Source organism: Heptranchias perlo, chromosome 24 (assembly GCF_035084215.1).
Source record: "Heptranchias perlo isolate sHepPer1 chromosome 24, sHepPer1.hap1, whole genome shotgun sequence".
In the NCBI taxonomy this organism is placed as follows: Eukaryota; Metazoa; Chordata; class Chondrichthyes; order Hexanchiformes; family Hexanchidae; genus Heptranchias; species Heptranchias perlo.
The window spans coordinates 28,076,914-28,094,946 of NC_090348.1; the positions used below are offsets into that span (position 1 = coordinate 28,076,914).

General features: G+C 40.0%; 1 protein-coding gene across 2 annotated transcripts in view; it reads right to left on the bottom strand.

Annotated features, from left to right (window-relative positions):
- The window catches only part of LOC137341643 (guanine nucleotide-binding protein G(i) subunit alpha-1), a 208,946-nt gene that overhangs the window by 16,492 nt on the left and 174,421 nt on the right, over positions 1-18,033 (bottom strand). For both annotated transcript variants that reach the window (XM_068004967.1, XM_068004966.1), the window contains exons 2-3: positions 362-404; positions 77-218 (exon numbers count right to left, since the gene is read on the bottom strand). In XM_068004967.1, the coding sequence (XP_067861068.1) occupies positions 77-218; positions 362-366 (147 nt within the window). In that variant the 5' untranslated portion in view covers positions 367-404. The remainder of the gene's footprint in view (positions 1-76; positions 219-361; positions 405-18,033) is intronic.

Consider the following 18,033-nt stretch of genomic DNA (forward strand, 5'->3'; position numbering starts at 1 on the left):
GCTTTCTGTATAAGATCAGACTCATGACCAGATCGATATTACTGCAATGTCAAATTTATTTATTTGTGCCACTTACTGCTCTTGCAGAATCACCAAAGTCTATCTTCAACCTTCCCATGGCGCGAATAATGGCAATAATAGACTGAATGGTGTTGCTGTAGACAACAGCTTTATACTGTTTGCATTCTTCTTCTGAATAACCAGCCTCATGAATAATCCTACAGACAAAAACATCAGTGTAATGTCAAATTTACAAAAACACTATTTCTCAATAGAACAAAGAAAATTGGACACTTCCTCTCCCCACCTGCCCAGCAAATGTTTTGTTTTCACGTAAATACAAAAGCAATGGCATACTTACTTCATCTGTTTAACAATGGTACTTTTGCCAGATTCACCAGCACCTGTAAAGAGATAGCAAAACTTCAGCTGCAGGTTACATAATGCACACAATTTCCTTTCTCTCCCATTCTCCCCCCACAGTCTACAACAATCAAGTTTTGGAAACGTAGCCAGGTGCATGCAACTAAAAACAGGTCAAGGCACACAAGTCAGTCAGGTCTTAAAAAGAGATCTCAGGCAGGGGAGGGAGGATTTTTAAAATTCAAATTCATAATTTAATTTATATACAAAAGTGACTACACCTGTACTAAATCAGAAACAAATTAACAAAGTATTTTGAGTATGTAAAGATAGGAGCTGTATACATCTACATTATACAAAGTAGTTATATCAATACTAAATGAAAAGCAAACTGAAAAATTGGAAATATTTACTGAATTTTGTATTTACAATTTTTAATGTTGATTAATGCTGGTGGGCTTGAACGTAGCTCCTAAGTAGACTTTTAAAGTTAGATTTTAATATTTAATATTAATATTTAATGAGATTTATGAGGATGTTGCCAGGACTGGAGAATTTTAGCTATGAGGAAAGATTGGATAGGCTGCGATTGTTCTTTTTGGAACAGAGGAGGCTGAGGGGTGATTCAATTGAGGTGTACAAAATTATGAGGGGCCTAAATAGAGTGGATAGGAAGGACCTATTTCCCTTAGCAGAGAGGTCAATAACCAGGGGGCATAGATTTACAGTGATTGGTAGAAGGATTAGAGGGGAGCTGAGGAGAAATGTTTTCACCCAGAGGGTGGTGGGGGTCTGGAACTCACTGCCTGAAAGGGTGGTAGAGGCAGAAACCCTCAACTCATTTAAAAAGTACCTGGATATGCACCTGAAGTGCCGTGACCTACAAGGCTACGGACCAAGCACTGGAAAGTGGGATTAGGCTGGGTGGCTCATTTTTGGCCGGTGCGGACACGATGGGCCGAATGGTCTCCTTCTGTACTGTAAATTTTCTATGATTCTTTGATTTTTCAAGAACTTTTCTTTTCATATGAACTTCAAGTAAAATTGGATGGTATTGGCTAAGTTAGCCATTCGATTTTTTTAGTTAATATTGCCACTTTTCCTCTACTTCATCTCCGGAAAGAGTAAATGATTTTGTACAGTAAATCTGTAGAGTCAGTCGTGGCAGCATTCTCACCTGAGTCAGAAGTTTGTGGGTTCAAGTCCCATTAAAGAGACTTGAGCACAAAATCTAGGCTGACACTCCAGTGCAGTACTGAGGGAGTACTGCACTGTCTTTCAGATGAGACGTTCAGCCGAGCCCCTAGGCTGCCCTCTCAGGTGGACGTAAAAGATCCAATGGCACTATTTCTAAGTAGATCAGGGAAGTTCTCCCTGGTGTCCTGGCCAATATTTATCTCTCAACCAACATCACTAACAAAACAGATTATCTGGGCATTATCACATTGCTGTTTGTGGGATCTAACAGAGCATATTGGCTGCCGTGTTTCCTGCATTACCACAGTGACTACATTTCAAAAGTACTTCATTGGCTGTAAAGCACTTTGGGACGTCCTGGGGTCATGAAAGGCGCTACATAAATGCAACTTATTTTCTTTAGGAATGCTCTTGAATTAGGGATAGGCTAAACAACTGGTATAACTTATCCCATGGAAATATGAACATCCATATATTAGTTATAGCATCCTCTGGTTCCTTTTAGCGAGTTTACTCCCATGACAAGAGTAGAAAGCAGTAAAGGACTATGAAACGAATGATATGCAGTGCTTCTCTACTGCAGTCATGCCCCAATGAAATACGACTTTAAAAATACTAAAATGTGCTCATTATCATAGAACAGAACATTTTCAGCATCAAGCACGCCCAGGCCCATACAGGAAGCATTAGATGCAAAGGCACATCTTCCTGGTGGCCTCTACATTGCTTCCAATTCAAATATGTAGGATGCATTTTCTTCAATTTTCCCTAAACCCCATTTTATAGAAACATTGGAAAGCAAAGACAAAACTCTGCAGACCATCTGGCTTGTTACAAAAAAAAATACACCCAAACTGATTGCTTCCTCAAATATCTATCCAATTTTCTCTTAATCTTTTCTATGCTGCTTGTCTGCACAGTCTGTTCCACACATTCACCAATGTCTGTATAAAAGTTAAACCTAAACTGTCTGTGCACCTTCCTGTTTCTAAACTTAAGTTTATGTACCTTGGTTCTAGGTTGTGGCTATCTCAAATATATTCATCAGGGTTCAATTTATCTAATCCCATAAGGAATCTTCCTTCAGCTGGCTTTCTCTGAAGTAAACAATCGCACATTCTTAAATCTCTCCTCAGATGGAAAAAAGGAAATGTCACGGGTATTGTGTAAATGTATTTCAAAAGGCATTTGATAAGGTGGCGCATAGATTTTTTTGATAAAATATATGGAATGTGGCAGCATGAACAGGAAGTTGGCCAATGGCTGAAAACAGAGACTAGTGCTTAACATATATTTTTGGGACTGGAAGGATTTAAATTTGCAGACACAAAAATAAGGAATAATTAACTGTGAAGATAACTGTAAGTGACCACAGGAGGACATAGATAACTAAATTAGGTAGATAGGTGAAATTTAGTGCAGAGAACTGTGAAATGATATATTTTGAGAGGAATATGTAGAGTAAACATTCATTAAACGGCTAAAATTTAAAAGTAGAAGGGGGTGAGATTTAAGGGTTCAGAAGCGCAAATCTTTAAAAGTAGAACAAGTTGATAAAGCTGTAAAAAAAAAACATGCAATTCTCGGTTTTATAAATAGCATTAAGTACAAATGCACACAAGTAACGCAAAACTTTTACTTGTCATTGGTTAGGATGCTGTGTTTAGATTAGGACACCCTATTTTAGAAGGATATCAAGGCCATAGAGAGGGTACAAAAGAAATTTGCTAAGCTGGCACATGATTTTAGCCTGGAAAAATGGGTGAGTTGGGGGCGGGGGGCAGTAAAAATTGCAAAAATCTAAAACCTGCATCCACCCCACCCACTTCTGGTTTTCACGGGGGCAGGCAACCAATTTGCCCTCAGGAGGTGGGTCAGGCATTAATAGCTTTTAAGGAGGCTGCAGGCCTCCATTTTCAAAGCATTTTTGATTTTAGCCCCTGGAGGCCAGGATTCCCGAGTCTTCTTCATGCCGCACAAGAGGCGATGAGAAGGCCCGAAACTGCAGGCAAGTGCCTTCATAGCACAGCTTGTGGGCCCAGAGGAAAAGGAGTGCTTCCCCCAGGCCCAACAAGCCTACCTGCAGCAACCCCCCCGCCAATGATCACGACCCCCGTGATGACCCCCGACTCCCCCCCAATGATTGCCAACCTCTGATCCCAAACCCCCCATTCCCCGGTGACTGACCCCCGATGAGTGACCCTCGGTGACCATGCCTGTCGATGACCCCCATGCCCCCCCCCACACCCCCCCTCAAGCCCATCTAACACTTACCTGAACACATCCTCTTCCTTCCTCTTCTGTCCTCCGACTAAGACCAGCCTGTCAGTCAGGCTGGTCTGCCGGGCAGGAAACCATCAAAAAATAAATAAATGACGCCCTTACATCAAAATCGTACGGATGCCTGGGAACCCCGTGCTACAGGAGAAACTGGGGCTTTTTAAAAATTGTTTCCACTTAACCTTTTCTATTCTAGTGAAGTGTTGAAAATTATGAGGAATTTTTATAAAGGTAAATAAGTAAATGTTTTTTCCATTGGTCAGTTAGTGAGTAACTAGAGGGCATAAATTAAATAAACCATTGGATGTGAAGTGCTTTGGGATATCCCCAGAGATAAGGTGCTATATCAATGCGAGCTGCCAAACATCTCAGCCATAGCAGCTTTTGAAATGTTGATACAAGACAAGGACTCTCGCTGTGGACAAACTACATCACACAACTATAGTATTTTGCTGCAGCTCAAAAAGGTATGTTCTCCATTTATCAAATTTGCAGTAACCTGCCATAATATATCATATAAACGTGATTAAGTTGTATACAATTAGAACTGCATCCAGTTAGAGGTACAACAATTGCCAATTTTTAAAAAAATTCGTTCAATGGATGTGGGCGTCGCTGGTGAAGCCAGCATTTATTGCCCATCCCTAATTGCCCTCGAGAAGGTGGTGATGAGCCGCCTTCTTGAACCGCTGCAGTCCGTGAGGTGAAGGTTCTCCCACAGTGCTGTTAGGAAGGGAGTTTCAGGATTTTGATCCAGCGACGATGAAGGAACGGCGATATATTTCCAATAAAATTGCTTCTTTTCAGGGCAATTTCTGCAATCTTTGTCAAGATGCCAAGTGACCCTCAATTCAAGGGTCAGATCCTCATCTCACTGTGAAACCATTTGGCTTTCATTGAGCTTTTTGAAAATGACCTCACTTGAGACAATCCAGCAGGAATCAAAAAAAATCTCCCGTGGCAGTCCAGCAGTATCTGCAGAACCAGATGATCGAGGAACTAATTACTTGCTTTTATTTTATTTTGCATGCTTCTTTGACTCCCCATCCTATGCAATATGTTGCAACAAATCATCTTGATCCCTACTTCTTGATTTATTTCATCTTCTTGACTGCTCATTTCAACCTTGGTGGGGTCCTAAGCTATGGGCCTTGGATCTAATGTCATCATTCGGATCCACTATACTATCAGGAGATCCAATGTCAAACACTGCAAATATGTTTCCGGATCACTGAATCCTTCTAACACATATGAAGGAATGTAGCAAAGAATGTTAGGCACAATTATTGTTGTACCCACTCTTGCTGTCACAGGTACAGAAAATGTAACTTTAAAAAAAAGTGTTATGGCTGGCTGCACAGTGCTGAAACATAGCAACAAGAGTAGGCCATTCAGCCCCTCGAGCCTGTTCCACCATTCATTCAATGAGATCATGGCTGATCTGTATCCTAACTCCATCCGCTCGCCTTGGTTCCCTATCCCTTAATACCCTTGGCTAGCAAAAATCTATCGATCTCAGATTTAAAATTATTGATTGAGCTAGCATCTACTACTTTTTGTGAGAGCGAGTTCCACACTTCTACCACCCTTTGTATGAAGTGTTTCCTAACTTCTCTCCGGAATGGCCTGGCTCTGATTTTAAGGTTATGTCCCCTTGTCCTAGACTCCCCCACCAGCAGAAAAAGTTTCTTTCTATCTATCCTACCAATTCTTTTCAAAATCCTAAAAACCTCAATCATATCACCCCTTAATTTTCTATATTCCAGAGAATACAAGCCTAGTTTATGTAATCTCTCCTCATAGTCTAACCCTTGGAGCCCTGGTAACATTGTAACAAATCTGTGCTGCACTCCTTTCTAAGATGTGGAGATGCCGGTGATGGACTGGGGTGGACAAATGTAAGGAATCTTACAACACCAGGTTATAGTCCAACAATTTTATTTTAAACGCACCTTTCTAAGGTGCGGTGCCCAGAATGGTACACAGTACTCCAGGAGTTGTCTAATTGGGGCTTTCTATAGCTGTAGCAAAACTTCCTCTCCTTTATATTCTAGCCCTCTAGTTATAAAGGCTAACATTCCATTAGCCGTTTTGATTATTTTTGGTAGGCCATTAGTAAGTAAACTGCGCAGCCCATGCTGGTTCAACATTTATATAAAAAGTTACATTTAATTAGACATTATCACAATCTTCAATTCTGACTATGTATATCACTCCAGTTTCAGTGGCAATTTGTGGCAGGGGTATCCCAGACTAGTCTTGCAGCCGAACCCTGTCCAAGTGCTTTTCATTCATCCCATGAGGCCCCTGGCAGTACCTTTCAATTTTGCACTATTCGATTTTTGTTCAGCTTCAGTTCTTTAAACTTCCTGGGTCTGGAATACTGGAAAAGACTACTCTCTGACTGGTGGATTTTGATCAAAAAGCAGCCTTTCTGCACTAATCAAGAATAAGTTTTGACCGATTCTCTAGGCCTGGGAGGTTTAAAGAGTTGAGGCTGAAGCTTTCAAGTTTTGAAGCTGCATGGGAGGAAGGAGGGAGACACGTTCTTTTTGTGCAATCATAACCAGCACACTCACTGGTCGTGACATGTGTATCTGGCCCCTGGCTTGCAAAGGTTGGGCATCATTGGTTTTGGTGATCAAACAGCACACTTCCCCCCCTGGCAACTATATTATAGCCTGTAACTGCAATCTAATCATTATTCCATGTGTACATCACTATCACAACCGTTACCTTAATAAATATGAAGTATTACAAACAATGGAATGCTCCAAAGTCTACTTAAATATGTTTTCATAACAGCATGCCTTTGCTCCCAGATATTCCTTTGCATTCATGTGTGACATAAAACTCCAGTTAATTGATTTACTGCAATTTATTGCCAGTGGCTGCTTACGGTTGTGGCCGAACTGCATTGTATTGGCAACAGTATATTGTTTTCTATTTGAAAAAACAAGAAACCAGTGAAAAACCACAGCAACCGATTTCCTGATGGGATGTCCTCAGTTACCCCTAAATTCAGGACATGCCAATAACTTCAGTTTAGACACTCTCATTATGCATGTTAAATTTAATGCTTGCTTTTTATTACACTAAAATGAAACACCATCATATTTTTACAGACAATTGGACATTTAATACAATAGCATTTATTGTTCGGTCTGACATTAAGAAAGCTTTATCCATGCAGGTAAAAGCTAATGCGTGTTATCGGTTTGCACATGCATTCTTTTGAACATGCAAAAGGTGGCAAATGACTTGAATGGTGTACCATATATAGAGCTGGTCAATTATTGAGTGTGCACTGAGTAAATAGCTTTTAAAAATACTATCTATAGTTATATTGGACAAATGTACCAAAACTAAAATATAGGAAAAATTAAAAAGCAAAAAAGGGCCTGATGTTTGTGGTAAAATTCACTTACAAAATGCAGTGTTTTCTTCAGTTGACTTGCGAGCCCATGGGGCTGGCTTCCTCAGTGAAGAGTTCAAGAGTCGAGAAAAGAATTACTGGATAGTTCAAATTTTTTTCAAGCGAAAGATATCTTCGAATTAACAGGAACAGTTTGAACTGGGGTCCATCAAAATTGCATGGCAAAGGCAGACTGATGTCACAGTTTTTTTGAATAGTATGTATCAAATGTACAAATATAAAATGATTTTGAAAACCATTTGGTAATACTTACCACTTGACACTAAATACACTTTCTAAATGGTAACCACCTTCTGTCTGCATTTGACTTTTTCCATGCGATTTCTCACAAGCACTACTCAGACATTTACTTTAATCACATCAATATGATTTTTTTTTAAAAATAGGACTTCTGGCTCATTGACAAATACAGTACGGTTTCAAAAAGTAGTCAGACTCAAAAGATTCTCAAATAGCTAGTTACTAAAAATGCAAGCTCTAATTATAGCACAACTGAAAAAACACATTTAGGACAACTCTACTATGCAGCATGTCCCAGTAAAGACAATTAAGAGGCTTAATAAACAATGATCCAATGATACAAATGTCCTACCTAATCTTAGCTACGCACTTAATATAATCAGTTTATAAGCATTAGGTTATAATAGGTTTCTATCCCATTAACAAATGGTATTAAGGCTCTCCCAATTATTGGATAAGTTTATCCAGAGGGTAGCTGAGCAGAGGTGAAATAAAAACACGAGACAAAGCATTGTGCATCAGCACAATTTTATGTCGTATTTCTGGGGTGCTTCAATATGACTCGTGGATTCTAGATATGTAAACCACTCTACACATTCTATGGTTTCACCTGAAATCTCTAGATTAGATAGACGTGGAGAAAGTCATTGAGTGGCTGGACTTTTGTTCTCTTCCAGTTGGCTTGCAAGCCCATGGGGCTGGCTTCCTCTGAAGAGTTCAAAGGTCGAAACAAGAATGGCAATAATTTCTGCCAATAGGATATTATCTCCGAAATCCATGTCCATGAAGGAATCATTGCCAATAGAGGCTCCATTCATCATGCTATTAGTACTCCTTTCAGCCTTTCCAATCAACTCTGGTATTAGACAGAGTATCTTATTGCTCCAGATTCCTTTGATAATCATGGATTGGATTCTGGAAACGAGAACTCATCACTTGATGTTCACAAAAATAAGCACAAGCTAGGGAGACCATTCAATCCATCTAGCTAATCTTTTCATTAAAACTTAGGATTCCTCCTTCACACTATTTATATGCCTTTTGAATGGCTTTAGAATTTTTGCCTCCATTACCCTATACAAGTTCTACATATTCTTAAAGGTTACTCAATAGACCTTGGCAAGATCTCTTCCATGAACTCATTTAACCACAGGAGTTTAACAGTGAAGAAATAAAACAAACATTTTCTACACAGCTCCCAAGGAGATGCAATTTTAGATTAACACATCAATACCATTTATCAACCAGTCATCATTTTGTTGGTTTGTGAATGTATGGACAAGGAGTCAAGTTTTCCTATTGCAAGAATTCAAATGAAAATGTTCTGTCGTACAGCTTTGTGAGGCAGAATGAGCATTTAAAGGATATTTACTGATTATTTTGTATTCAAACAAGTAAACAGTGCAGTTGCTATAATGACGCGGGTTGAACTACTATGACCTCTTCTCCCCCCCCCCACCCTCCACCTCCACCTCCCCCTCCCCCTCCCCAGGAGGTTCAAATTTGAACACAAGTGGCCTGGTTGTCTCTGAAGTCAGGCTCAATCGAAAGCAATATCACAGCCTTTCTTCATCCAAAACCTCCTACCATTCCAAGATTATCCAGAAGAGTTAAAACAACCCCAAATTTCTCTTCACAACAAGAAACTACACCTTCCCTTTCCTGTGTTCCCCCCTTTTTATCTCAAACAAATGTGAGGAGCTCATGGCTTTTTTTTGTCTCAAAAGATTGAGACCATCTGTTTGGTTACCTCAGCTGCATTCTCCCCCATCCTGTATTCCCCTCTGTCCTCTTCACACTCTTGTTCTAACTCAATCACTCTATAGCTTCATCTTCTCCCATCCCCCATCATGCTTATCACCTCTATGAAACCCACCTCTTATGCCTCTAACTTCCCAAGGCAAGAGACAATTTCCAAGTTACTGCAGTGCTCCATAATTCATCATAACTAACTATCAACTTATCACCTGTAACTGGAAATGCCCTTTTAACTATGGAACTTCTTAGGTTACTTTTTTAAATTAAAAGAACTGTGGCAACTCCATACTCACCATGTCTTGACAGTTTGCTCCAAAGCACCAGTCCCTGAAAATAAATACTATCCAGCATCTAATGTAACTCTTGGCCAAAGGATTTTATAAGCATGACTTCTTAACTCCTTCGTTTCCAAAAGCCAATCTAACCAAGCTGGCTTCATAATTTTAAAAACTTCAATTATATCCCCTCTAAGCTTGTATTTCTCCAAAGTTAATAATGTTAACTCTTGGAGCCTACCTCATAACTAATAGCTCAAAAATCTGACATTCTGATTGCCCGCTGTGCGCCTCTCTGAAGCCTTAATATGCTTCATCGTGTGCAGGGATGCATGTACAGAATAGCACTTGCTCAGACACATGTGTGTCCCAAGTATGGTAACTGGACCACAATCACAGTGAATTAACTCTCTCATAACCAGAACGGGCAAAGTTAGCCATCTGGCCACAATTTGGTTTCTATTTGGGAGGAGAGCAGTTATTAGCTTCCTTTCAAAAGGTATAACAGAAATCATCAGACGATCATCTCAGGCATGAGCATTTGAAATGAAAAAGAATTACAAAATTAAATCCAAATGTTCCATCTGAAGCCAAGTCTCATCTAATGCAGAACATAGTGCATTGGAGGTACAAGTTATAATACAATTGAGCAGGCCTGGATGTAATAAAACACAATGCAGAACAGCAGGCATCACATTTTAGAAATGTAAGTATGCACTACAAGTTTCTCTCTACAAAAAAAGTCTGTACTTTCACTGCCTTCCCAATTGCTAGTTACCAGAAAAATGGCAAGTTTGGTACCTTTTTGCAGATAAGCAAAGTTGCCATTTTCTGGATTGGCAGAAACTTTACAAAGTTTTGACTATCCAATTTTTGGTTGGCCACAAATTATTTCAGAAAAACTGCTCAACTATAACTGGCAAATCCAAACATTAAACTACCTTGTTCCCAGAACATGTATTTTAAAATAGAGCCAAAAACAGCACTGTCATTTAAGCATAAATAAGAGTTTGCTTAAAATGTCATTGGATTTCATGTAAATGAAGGTTACTGATATTTACGAGTACTTCTATACGTTAGTGTTATTCACACAGTAAAGTGTTACTTTATTAATACCATTTGAAACTGTAGCTTTTAAATGAGCTAACCAGTTGATACAATTACTCAATCTTCACTTTCTAAGACATAAAAACACACAAGTATTCACTACAGAAGGTTGAAAATGTATAGTGCTGTTGCAAAGTGATTTACCTACAGTATTTTGCAGAAGAAAAATCAAATCGGAGTGAAATCCCAATTTTACAACTAGCAAAATTGAAAAAGGAGAATAATCTATCAACATTTTCAAAGCATCCATGTAACAGTTCTTGGAGATGGAATTTTTAATCTTTGAAATCATGCCACCCAAATGGTTTCACAAATTTTCTTTAATTTCTCTCTAAATCTCCCCCGAGGAAGGAGTCTATAAATACTTACGCCATTAATAAACAATTATTGATGGAATAAAATCTAGGAAACACTTGTGGTCTTGGGAGACTGGCTCACTTACAGGCATAGACCCATTATTTGGACCTTTGTGCAGTATACACTGAAAGCAAGTTGAAGCGAGCACTAGATCAGCACAAATTCATCTTACAGAACAATTAAATCTGTACGTCCTGCACTGTTTTATGGTAATTCTGGATAGGTAAGTCAGATTTTAAATCAAGCATATTCAATTAATCCCATAAACATATGGTGTAAGCTTAATCCTAGAAACACTTGCAGTTTTTTTTGCATTTACAACTTAACTATTAAAATGAAACTTCATTGTTTTGTTGCACTCAGTCGAAAGTGAATATGCCATTCGTAGAAACATGCAGTAAAATCACTTAAGTATTTAATGACTTCAATTTCTACATACAATCTAAAACCAACCTCTACATACAATCTAAAACCCAGAATACAGAATGTCAAATTTCACAACAGACATCTACAATATTCTATTGTAATCACATCAGATCCAGTGGGATGTAATCCTAGTATTTTGTCATTTTTTCCAAATAGGTCATATAACAAAGACAAAAATAAAAGCATCCATACTCTAACTCCTGATACTTGAAGTGTCCCTCAGGAGAGCCTCCAAGTACCTTTTCCAAGATATTTTACAGTATGCCCATTCTGCAGAGATAGATATTCCCATTTAATTAAAGTTGATTGCTTCCCAGCTTAGTCTCAATATTACTTTCCATTGAACTATGCTTAAATGTAAAAACCACCCAAATATTTAAAAAAGTGCATAGGGTAAAATCCTTTTGCTGAAAAATCACTTGCAAAGAACAGGTGAAATGATCTCCACCTCTTGTATTCCCCTACAATTTTTTTTTGAGGAAAAAATAAAAAGCTAAGTATTTTGGATCTCATTGCAACTTCAACATGTGCAGTGATGTCACTTTTACAGTTTATCTCTTTTGCCCTTGAGGATAAGGAGACCAATTACTTAAAGCAATATTCTCAAAACCCATTGAACTCTTGCTTGTTTTCAGTTTCCTCCATCTTCCTTAGCAGGAGTCCAACAAATTATTGAAATTCAGTCTTTTCGGTGCACGATTATAACTTTAACACTAGAACTTTATGCATTTGACATACAATCTTTTAATGATGCAAAAGTGGTAACTTTTGACATGTCAAATGCGAGACATGATTTTGGAAAGTCCCATTACACTAAGAATCCTGTACTTCTTTATTGCTGTAACAAATGTGGTATTAGCTCCTATTTTCCACGATGGTGTGAATGGGGCAGCATTTTCACTGTGTCTTCACATTTTTATGGTGTTTCACCGAGGAAAACACTGTTCAGTGACCTCTCCTAGACATGCACGGATGGATTTCAGGAGAGTAAAAGATTGAGCTCAACTGTGATGCACCTGTGATTGAAATGTCTGCTGGTATTCACCATCAACCTCATCATGAATAGCAGCCACTTTGGCAAGGCATCTGAGGCCAACCAATGTACATGAAACCACACACTCTGTAAATGTCTTCAGAAAAAGAAAAAGTTGGCAGCGGAAATGGCAAGAAAAATGAAGAAGTGTGTAGTGATACAGTTCTTTGCGCTTTTAGTGGGCATACTAAAATATGCACCTTTTTGTGCATTTCAGAACATAGTATGGCATCATCTGGTGACAAAGGCCACTTAGAAGAAGCACTTAGAAGAAATTTAGCAAACTTATTTGCAAGTAGCTGTATTTTGCTTGAAGAGGGTATATGACCAAAACTTTACATCCAACGGCCTCTAATGCTTTAGCAAAAATATTTTGACAAGATAATTACAAATGAGGAAGGCCATTCAGCTCATCTTAATTCAACCATCCAAAATTATCCTAATATCCCAGCAGTGCAGCATCCAATTGGTTCCATGTGATTTTTTACTCCACAACTCTATCTAGGAGTCCATTTCATGTATTTTTTTTTTATTCGTTCACGGGATGTGGGCGTCGCTGGCAAGGCCGGCATTTATTGCCCATCCCTAATTGCCCTCGAGAAGGTGGTGGTGAGCCGCCTTCTTGAACCGCTGCAGTCCGTGTGGTGACGGTTCTCCCACAGTGCTGTTAGGAAGGGAGTTCCAGGATTTTGACCCAGCGACAATGAAGGAACGGCGATATATTTCCAAGTCGGGATGGTGTGTGACTTGGAGGGGAACGTGCAGGTGGTGTTGTTCCCATGCGCCTGCTGCCCTTGTCCTTCTAGGTGGTAGAGGTCGCGGGTTTGGGAGGTGCTGTCGAAGAAGCCTTGGCGAGTTGCTGCAGTGCATCCTGTGGATGGTGCACACTGCAGCCACAGTGCGCCGGTGGTGAAGGGAGTGAATGTTTAGGGTGGTGGATGGGGTGCCAATCAAGCGGGCTGCTTTATCTTGGATGGTGTCGAGCTTCTTGAGTGTTGTTGGAGCTGCACTCATCCAGGCAAGTGGAGAGTATTCCATCACACTCCTGACTTGTGCCTTGTAGATGGTGGAAAAGCTTTGGGGAGTATTCCATCACACTCCTGACTTGTGCCTTGTAGATGGTGGAAAGGCTTTGGGGAGTCAGGAGGTGAGTCACTCGCCGCAGAATACCCAGCCTCTGACCTGCTCTCGTAGCCACAGTATTTATATGGCTGGTCCAGCTAAGTTTCTGGTCAATGGTGACCCCCAGGATGTTGATGGTGGGGGATTCGGCGATGGTAATGCCGTTGAATGTCAAGGGGAGGTGGTTAGACTCTCTCTTGTTGGAGATGGTCATTGCCTGGCACTTATCTGGCGCGAATGTTACTTGCCACTTATGAGCCCAAGCCTGGATGTTGTCCAGGTCTTGCTGCATGCAGGCTCGGACTGCTTCATTATCTGAGGGGTTGCGAATGGAACTGAACACTGTGCAGTCATCAGCGAACATCCCCATTTCTGACCTTATGATGGAGGGAAGGTCATTGATGAAGCAGCTGAAGATGGTTGGGCCTAGGACACTGCCCTGAGGAACTCCTGCAGCAATGCCCTGGGGCTGAGATGATTGGCCTCCAACAACATGGCATTGATCACATAGGAACAAAGAAAACAGGAGCAGAAGACCATTTGGCCCTTCGAGCCTGCTCTGCCATTCAATATGATCATGGCTGATTCTCTATCTCAATACCACATTCCCGCTCTCTCCCCATACCCCTTGATGCCACGTGTCCAGAAATCTATCTAGCTCCTTCTTAAATATATTCAGCGACTTGACCTCCACAGCCTTCTGTGGTAGAGAATTCCACAGATTCACCACCCTCTGAGTGAAGAAATTTCTCCTCATCTCAGTCCTAAATGTCCTACCACGTATCCTGAGACTGTGACCCCTAATTCTGGACCCCCCAGCCAAGGGAAACATCCTCCTTGCATCCAGTCTGTCTAGCTCTGTCAGAATTTTATATGTTTCAATGAAATCCCCTCTCATTCTTCTAAACTCGAGTGAATATAGGCCGAGTCGACCCAATCTCTCCTCATACGACAGTCCTGCCATCCCAGGAATCAGTCTGGTGAACCTTCGCTGCACTCCCTCTATGGCAAGTATATCCTTTCTTAGGTAAGGGAACCAAAACTGCACACAATGCTCCAGGTGTGGTCTCACCAAGGACCTGTATAACTGCAGTAAGATATCCTTGCTCCTGTACTCAAATCCTCTTGCAATGAAGGCCAACATACCATTTGCCTTCCTAACTGCTTGCTACACCTGCATGTTTGCTTTCAGTGACTGGTCTACAAGGACATCCAAGTCCCTTTATACATCAACATTTCCCAATCTATTATCATTTAAATGTTTTTCTGTTTTTCCTTCCGAAGTGGATAACTTCACATTTATCCACATCATACGGCATCTGCCATGTATTTGCCCACGCACTCAACTTGTCTAAATTGCCCTGAAGCCTCTTTGCATCCTCCTCACAACTCACAATCCCACCTAGTTTTGTGTCGTCAGCAGACTTGGAAATATTACATTTGGCTCCCTCATCCAAATCATTGATATATATTGTGAATATCTGGGGTCCAAGCACTGATCCCTGCGGTACCCCACTAGTCACCGCCTGCCACCCGGAGAAAGACCCATTTATTCCTACTCTCTGTTTCCTGTATGTTAACCAATTCTCAATCCATACCAGTATATTACCACCAATCCCATGTGCTTTAATTTTGCACACGAAGGACCGGTTCTTCACACTTTGAAGAACCAGTCCTAAATTTGCCTTTTACTATTTTCAACCTATGACCAGGATAACTCTACTCCGGTTTAGGCAGGAGTCCCTCAAACGCAGTACAGCTTAAGGTATAACTTTATTAGCCCAAAGTTCATTCTGCTTAGCTTATTCACATATTTACAACCTGGGACAACTCTGCTGGGTCAATGATGGCTGACTTTTCTCCCATGGGATGCCGACTAACTAGTCTCATTCAGCTTACTTATATGGTTTTCGGACGGACAATACATGGTGTTTCTAGTGTGATCAGGCTTATCTGACCTCCTATAATGGGATTGTGATTGAGCAGACATAACAGTTTTATCTTTTATTGCAAGTTTCAACCGTGAGTTTTATTTATCACTGCCCTATATCGCATCTGCAGAAATCCCATTAATCGTCTCGTGAAACAAAGGAACCTCTTGTATGCAAATATTTGACAAAGTTTGGGGCTTATTACTCAACCGACCCCTTGTTCTACTCTTGCAAATGAAATTTGACATAATTTTTCAGATCTATCTTTCCCATACTATTTACCCTTTCATCTACCTCTAAGATCACTTCTCAAATACCTTCCAAGGCTGAAAAGCACAAGGGCTAAATTTTCTCAGCTACATCATCCAAATAGTGGTAGAAAAGCAAACAAAATAGGCCATGGTAGCGTGCTGCCAGATCCCCTGTTGTTGTGAGAATTCCTCACAATAAACATGCTGTATTTTAAATTGATTTAAAAATCGAGGAGTCAACTGTCTTTAAGTTCAGCCTTTTGTTGATCAGATTTAGGTTCCTGACGATCTGTAAGCTTGTGTTCACAATAAGAGAAACATCCTATCTATTTTCCTTCATTAACAAGCAGAAGTTATGGTAGAAACGTTAATCAAGCATTTAATACCCCAAAATATCTGAAACCAGTAGATTAGAATACAGTAATACAGCAAGAACGTGATAGCTAATGAGATGTGGAAGTACTACCCTATTCCCTTCTCTCCACACTCCAGTATGGCATGTAGCATTTTACTTCACTGAACTTAACTGGAAACCATTTGCCACCCCTTGGGCTTTACTAATGAGCCCAAGAGATTCCCAGTCAGTGTCAGATATCCCAATTAGTAAAATGCATCCTCAGCAGAACTGTCAAGAAGTACAGTACTACTTTTTGTCCTCACAAAGAAGCGCCAAGGAATTACCCACCGCAAGAATCCAACACAGTGGATAGCATTTATTTAATCACCTCCATGAATCACTGTTTATTCCCCATTTATTTTATATATAGTTTTCCCCTTTTTCTTTTGATTTCCATGCTCAAATATATTTGATAATCATTATCAAAGATTTCAGGTGCAAGTTTATCACTTCTTCAAACCAGCCAGTGTAATCATAATCTCATTACAAATCTGCAGTAGCAATCACCAATTTATTTGCAGTTATTTTGCACTAAAATGGTTTATTCGTTTTTAAACAGAGAAAGGCAACACAAATTTGAGCATTGTCCTGTTGTAAGAACACAATTATAGTCATCTTTGGCTAGAAAATTAAAACCGAAATCTAGAATTAGTAGAAAGCGATTTATGATTTTTTTTAAATCATAGGAATTAAACCCAGGGATAACTATGGTTTCTGTCCCAACTCCATTATAACCATAACCCTAGACAAGCTTAGAACAGGAAATATGCCAAGCCTTTATTTGATTGAAGGTGAATGGTGGATTATTCAACAATACTGAATGGCAAATAATTTTGACGACTGGTTAAACAGAATTTCAATTTAAATTTTCCTGGTAGAATGTTTCTGAATCACCATTGTCAAATTGTACTACCTAGTATTTTTTACTCAAAATGTTCTTTTCTTCTCAAGGAAGGGTATTGTTCTTCAGGCACTAGGTGCCCTCCAGTACTTCAGCCAAATCTCCTTCCTTCTATGATGTGGAGATGCCGGTGATGGACTGGGGTGGACAACACCATAACCTGGTGTTGTAAGACTCCTTGCATTTGTCCTTCCTAGGCTTTAACAAAGCCTTCCTCGACATATTTATTTACCACTGGAGTCAGGAGATAGCAACAGAGACAAGAGACTTTGGCTGATTTTTCTCTTCCTTAGCCCAAATACACTAGTATCCCCACCATCGCCATGGTTGAGACCATTGATTGAGATCAGCTAACTCAGCAACCTGGATTTATATGGCGACTTTGACGTAGTAAAACGTTTCAAGGCGCATCACAGGAGAGTTATCAAACAAAATTTGACACCGAGCCACACAAGGAGATATTAGGACAGGTGACCAAAAGCTTGGTCAAAGAGGTAGGTAGGGTTTTAAGGAGTGTCATAAAGGAGGAGAAAGAGCTAGGGAGGCAGGGAAGTTTAGGGAATTCCAGATCTTAAGCAGTAATCAGACAAACTTTCTGGTCTGTATGTATTTACCTACTAAAACATCAGAGAGCTAGTGTGCTCCAGGAACAGGGATCTGATTACAATTTGAGAAGTCTATGAACTCAAAGTTCCACTCAAACAGTAGGTTTTTTTTAATTAAAAAAGGCCCATCCTTTCACCTCTGGGTCTGAATTAGACACTGGACTCCGAAGTACTTGATACAGGCACTGGGTACCTGCATTTCCCTGTACTATCATGCTTACACTGATTTGACAAAAAAAATGTTGCGAAAAAATTGAACTGGAAAAAAGGCATTTGATAAGGTACTTGAAAGCTTATTGATAAAATTAAGGCAAACAATATTAAAGGAAATGTGGGAGCACAGATAGGAAGTTG